The 6,933-nt window shown below is 40.3% G+C and overlaps 1 protein-coding gene across 1 annotated transcript; it reads right to left on the bottom strand.

Moving 5' to 3' along the window:
- Positions 1-4,512: 4,512 nt before the first annotated feature.
- On the bottom strand, positions 4,513-5,733 carry LOC139471469 (neuronal acetylcholine receptor subunit alpha-7-like). Its single transcript, XM_071253830.1, has one exon. It carries the CDS (start codon positions 5,731-5,733, stop codon positions 4,513-4,515), a length of 1,221 nt encoding a protein of 406 aa, XP_071109931.1.
- Positions 5,734-6,933: the final 1,200 nt, after the last annotated feature.

The following is a 6,933-nucleotide window of genomic DNA, read 5'->3' as shown; positions in this document are numbered from 1 at the left end:
ATAACAAAGATATGCCCCCACATCCAGATGATCAAAAATGAAGTATAACAGAACTATAGGATCACAACACGCCACTCTCTACAAAACTATAATATAGACAGCTAGTCGAAGTTGTATTCTGCTGAACGGCAGAGAACATATTTATCATTACCGTGTTATCAAACTATTTACAAAGACTGGATAACCTCCTGTCATAATTGGTTTCTTGTTTGCACAATGTTGATAAATGTAACAAACAAACCCAGCAACAACACATTGTCATGTTTAAGTTGTCTAAGCCAATGGAATGTTCATATCTCTTTGATCTGACTTTTTATCTGAGATTCTTAAAGAACGTTGAAGGTTCTTGAAACAAGAATATTAAGCATGGATATTGATAGCTTGCTGAATCAGTTGAGAAGATTCATGGCTCGGAATTAATAGGTTTACTTAATTATATATAAAACATCAACGTCAACAAGGATACCAGTCTCGATAATCAGCCAAAACAGATAACATTGGGCGTAAAAGTTAATATGGCAACAATTTTAATGGATGACTGAAAATCATTAGGTGATAACGAAAACGGTACTAAGCAGATCCTGCTCTTCCAATACTACCCACCACTCACATAATTTGCATGACTAAGTAATTGGTTGTTTGTTGCCTCGCGACGCACCAAGCAGCACCCCTGCAGATGGGTACATGTCAACTGTTAGTTTCTAAGTCACTGTTAGAGTGTACCTCCATCAGTAAACGTGTGTTGCTTAACGCCTCACAACAGTACTCCTGGGCCCACTAGCACAAAACGATCTTAGCGCTCCAACTATTGTAAGCCTATGTTAAAGTATGGGAGTTACGATCATCTTAGCACTAAGATCGCTTTGTGCAAGTGGGCCAAGTCCTTCGACCCCGGCCCTGTAAACAATCGAGTCTTGACCAGCCAACCCAGCACCGTGACAGCAAGTTGACTGATATTGTTGAAACTAAAAACGATATGTGAATTTGTAATTCTGCCATGAATTAGGAAATAACTCGATTCTATTGGGTCAATCAGAGGCTATTAAATCACAATAAACCTCTTCTAATTAAAACAGCTGGTTTGACCCCGCATCACCGCGGAAGTTAATATTCATAGAAGTCATTGTTAGTAGGCATATTTAAATAATTATATCTACAATTACAGGTTACAAAATGCAAAGTTGCAGTTACTGCAATATTCAAAGGATGCGTGGCAATATATTTCGTGCAGAAAACATGACATAAATCTACAAAGAGAATGTATTTTAATTTTTGGGGACAACAAAGTGCTTCGAATTTGGCGTTTCTCTATATACGACTGTGACGTCATATCTTTTGCGTCACAATGAACGATATGACGTCATAATGGTGACGCGCTGTGTGGAACGAAAGATTGCAAAACTTGCTTACTTTTCATTAGGCGTGCCCACTTCATGTCAGCTGACCCGAGTTTCCGTGCTTATATGCTTTTCATGCCTGTCATATGTTCGAGTGGCGTATTATGATGTAAACAATCTGCTTGAGCACAGACAGCGCCATATAATGTTTACAGGCTGTAGTCGGTGATTCCGTAATTCAGATCGACAACCCACTCAAAACACTGGACTCAACCCATGCCGCTTCACTCAGTACACTTGCTAACACCAAAGAGTTCTGTTTATAATTAGTTATGATAGAATGGAGATAAACATACTGTGTTTTCAATGTAGAGCTGCGCGTGCGTTTCCAAATTCAATTTAGCGCGGTTAAATCTGCAGTTAACCTAGCCCTACATTGAAAACACATTATGTTTATCGACCCTGAAGATCCGGGAGTAGAATAGGTCTCCACAAGACCCGCTTGCCGTAAAAGGCGACTATGCTTGTAAGAGGCGACTCGCGGGATCGGGTGGTCAGGCTCGCTGATTTGGTCGATGCATGTCATCGATCCAAATTGCGTGGATCGATGCTCATGATATCAATCACTGGATTGTCTGGTCCAGACTCCATCATTTACAGACCGCCGTCATATAACTGGAATATTGCTGAGTGCGGTGTTAAACAACAAACCAAGTTGAACCAACAACCAGTATGTTTATCTCCTTATTGCTTCTTGCAGAATGTTGCTGAAAATGTAGCTAACTAAGTTATGATTTTGAAACCTCAATAAATATGTAGTTTTGCTTCTCTTATTTATATATTTGACAATCTGGAAATATTCTTTGCAGGACATTTCCAAATGTCGAGCATCAGTGACCGAGAGCTAGCACTATAAATCGGCATCAGTACTAGTAGTAGTAGTCGGACTAGTACAAGCAGCCACACACACACGTACATGCACGTCGCTATATAAGTGCAATACTTTTGGACATTAAACCCAATTTTACCTCATCTCACCTCACCCCATGGTACGGGAGTGTACAAACATTGAAATTAATTTATCAGTATGCACATGCATAATAATAAATATGTATATAGTCAGGTTACAGATAGAGAATAGACGTCAGCTGCCATGAGCTTATTTCTTTGCTGACTGTGCTTATGATTTTAGCCTATGTATCGAGTGTCATCTCCTCTACAAGATGCGTAATGCCACCAAATTGTGTCACAACTCGTTGTCTGTACAATCTTCTATCTTAAGATATTGGTTAAGGCAACCAAATCAAACAGTTTCTCAGAGAGGTTATTTCTTTCTTGCACTAGACTGTCACAGTTTACTAACTGGTGCAGTACAACATCGTTTAATTCTTCTTTAAACATCAAGCATATACCAGTTGTTACAGGTAAAACTCCTAGTTAACTAGAGCATATATAGGCCTGCTATTCGTAGTGTAAACGTCACACATATTCCACAATCTGTGTGGAGCTAGTCTTTCATATACCATATATTAATGGACAGTTTCCATCTTTCCATCTTATCATTTGCTTTTTACCCAAGTTTTAAACTTGTTTTACATGTGAACACACATGCATGCACATCGCTATATACGTTCAATAATCTTGAACGCGACCTTGAAACCCCATTTCATCCCGCCTTTTTATCCACTTGCCTGGTTATCATAACAGAAAGTGCTCATGGATTTGCCGGTCTTCCTTCTGTGATTTAGAGTGGAGATGTCTAACGCTTTTTGTCTTGACTCATTGTGTTGAATCAGCACTAAAACTGATTTAAAAAGGCGTCCTCGGCCCATCGTGGGCATACGTACTCAATGAGAAAAGGACACACCCGCTAATGACTTTATTATTATCTGTTGCCTGGGGAGTAAACACATCAGCCATTTCCCTGGACCTATCAGAGATCTTTAGAATTCTGTACAGCATCCCTGTTGTATGTTAATATTGATTTATGGTAATAAACCTGTTTTCGAAATGACATATTCCCCAACTGCCAAAAGACATTTTTCAAAATCAGTATTTTTACGTTTCTAGGTTAAATATTTTATATTCCAGGATCAGATGACACGCCCACGTTGTGATCGTTAGATTAATTCTTCGTTAGAAGGGATATTCCTCCTTCCTCATGCTAACAAGCCATTATAAAAATGAAGCTCTATCAAAGCGTTATTAATCAAAACTCCCTGACAATTGTACAAGTTCAAGAGATTCACTGACATTTTGCCCTCAACCAAACGCTGGTTCTTTGCTGATGGCATCTATCTTTGATCTAACCTCCACCTATTGGCAAAGCAGCCAACTTATGACGCCCTGCTAGCTATAAGGATGCCAGGAACATCCGGGTGGCGCTGTAGACCAAAGCTCCACAATCATTTTGTCCTCGTTTGGCGTATCAGAAAACAATGATCATAGACTCGAATCCCAATTGATTAGTCCTGATTATGTTTTTGTTCGTCAGCACCATGACTTTCACTAAAGTGGTAATTCTCATTTTGAGCTCTTCTCCATCATTAGGGTTGACATGCATTAAGATATAGTACTCGCGGGAAGTAAAAGAACACCCGATTCATTCATATTACTATAGTTAATCTGGCATGACATGTTAACTATCGTCATATGAAAGAATCAGGTGTTCTTTAACTTCTTTTGAGTATTTGAATTACTGTTCCAGATGTCGCTAATACAAACTCACTCGATAGTGGATACTGAACCTGGGAACAACCCGAGGATCATAAGTAAAGCCAACCGCCAGCTGTAAGCTGATATGTCTTATGACTAATATCATGCATCAACGAACCAAATTGAATGCTAAGATTGTTCCCATTTTGTTACGTTTCAGTTGCGCGTCGTATGTACATGTTGCTGGCCTAGACGTGACACTTCACTCACTTCACATGGCCTGCAACATGATATACACTAACTAGTTGGTGATGACAGTTGGATAGAGTAACATTCAAAACATAACCGAAAACCGTGAGTACATGCATCACACAAACAGATATATACATTGGCAAAAGGATTTTATTAAGTATCTTTCTCGATCCTGATCTAAAAAGTCAGGTGCAACACGTAGCATGGTTAATGGGGTTATGTTATTGCCAATGTCATGCCTTGCAGTCTCTATTGTAGTCGAGCGAGATTAATACACTCCACTCATTCCACAGAAGAAAACCAGGGTGGCAACGATGTTGATAAGGGTGAACACCTTGAAGCCAAGTATGTCCAGAGTAGTAGCCACATCCGACCCGAGAACCACCTTAACCTCTGTGGCTACCCCATGTATTTCAGGAACCTGATCAGGAGATTTGACTTTGACCATCTCACCTGCAAGTGTCTGGATCTTCTTGTCTGACACGAGGAGGGTCAGCAAGCGGGTTGTCCTGATGTAGCTGGGATTGTGGTGGTGGAAGGCGAGGTTTACAACAGTGATGATGGTAGCGGCCACGCTGAGAAAGATTTCGGTAGCTAGATAGGCACTGAAGTAACAAACGCCATCTGAGTTCTCGGGAAGAGCGTCGTTGGCGAGTGTGAGGAACACAGCATAGGACAGCATTACAGAGATGCAGAGAGTGATTTTCTCCCCCGAGTTGGCAGGCACAGCAAAGACGAGGGAGTTCAGGAGAGAAAGAAACACTATAGGCAGGATCATATTGACCGCGTAGAACAGGGTTTTACGTTTCATGTTTAAGGTGTAGTCAACCCGGAAATGTCGGGCTTTGTCTACCCATACCTTTTGTGGAACTATATCACACAGCTCCCATTCTCCATTTTCATCGTATTTCCTCAGAGAAACAGGTATTGGAGCCAGATCAAGGTTTACAATCTTCTTTTCACAGCTCAGCGGCTGCAAGATCATCTTGCAGGACTGAGTGTCGAAGGGGTAATGACGAACATCTATCTTGCAGTAGGTCTTGTAAAAGTCGCCAGGAAACCACACTATGGTACCACTTGACTCCAGATACACCTTCAAGTTCCTGTTACCAATTTGGCCATAGTTCGCCACGGCGTTCTGCAGGATGACGTCTGGGAGCCAAAGCATCTCTGTAGGAACATAGATGACCTCTGTGTTATATTCCCTTGCATCCCATTCTAGAAGAGGTTCCTTCCAAGTCAGACCAAACATTCCAGACAGACTCAAAACTTGATCCTTTTCGTTGAGATCCACCAACGAGTACATATTAAACCAGATTTCAATGGCCCAGTCCGGGGAATTGTTATGGTTTGGCCATACCAGAGGGTCGTAATTCCTGAAAATATCCTTAAACAGTTGACTCTCGTTCTTTGATACTGCCAAGGATTCTGACTTCGATATTGCTGCATGACCCACTGGTACAAGCACGATAAGCACACCCAGAAACATGTTGTGTGAACGTTGTATGAACTAATGACGTCTACCACAAGCGGTTACAAAACCGTTTGCTTTGGAAGTCTCAAGTCAAAAGGGGAGAGTGGAGGGTACTCCAAGTCAGGATGAGTCTTATAAGATTCACAAGAGTTTTGACATAGTTACACCTTGCAATTCTTATGTGTTGTATCAATCATTACTGAAATTAACTAATTACCTTACATCAACTCCCTCGAGAATAAACAACATTAAAAGTATGAATACTATCCCATGGGAAATAGTAGACTCGTCTTCTCACAATTAGCACAGACTGTGGTAGCTTGAAGCACTTATTGGCACACTATCCCAACCCACTTAATAATAGCCATAACTATTGGCTTGTCGTGATTCAGTACAATGGCAAATGCTTAATTATTCTGACTTGACGTCAAACCAATGTCAATTAGTTTATTTTCGCCAGCGTGATTGGAGCGAAAGGTGAAAACAAATCCATTGTGTCAAAACTGCTCTTGCATTACTGTGGTGTAATTGTACAATAAATATACTGGCACACGCTTGCGAGTTAAAATAACCCAAGCGATAAATGTAGAATGTCGAATGTGCCCACATTAAAGAAACATTTGATAGCTCTTCATTAGAAGGATTATCAATAATGGGATTGGTGATTAGTTCAAATACACGACGAGGTGATAGTCTAAACGTTCTGATTAACAATAATACTCTCAGTCAATACATTTTGCCAAATGTTTGCAATATATTACCCGTAGGGATTGGAACATATTATTGGTACACGTCTATCTGTTTAATGGACAAATTGTCTTTCGTGCTTGGTAATAATGAGGACTGGCATGACTCTCTGTTTCATGTTTCCGTGGTTTATGTTTAGGTGAACAGTTAACTTGTCTCTGCATCTGTTTGTGACGGATTCAGCCTAGTGAAAGGCTCCGGGCTTTCATCACGCATCCCGCGATATAACGGAAACACTGTTTAAAGTGGTGTTTAACTCACTCACTGTATTGCGTTTTACTGCAACTGTCAAAATTGTGTGGAGTGATGTAATGTACTATGTTCCAGATAGCATAGTCAACTATCCAGTTGAATTAATTGGAATATACCTGCTTCAGTGTGTATCTTATCTACGCCCTAAATCGTATTTTTAAACATATATTATAACAGATCAAATACATGCATTGTACGATGTTCTAACGACTATGT

This window comes from Haliotis cracherodii, unplaced genomic scaffold, assembly GCF_022045235.1.
Source record: "Haliotis cracherodii isolate W230 unplaced genomic scaffold, xgHalCrac1.p SCAF_22, whole genome shotgun sequence".
Classification (NCBI taxonomy): Eukaryota; Metazoa; Mollusca; class Gastropoda; order Lepetellida; family Haliotidae; genus Haliotis; species Haliotis cracherodii.
This window is presented reverse-complemented; position numbering and strand designations above follow the sequence as displayed.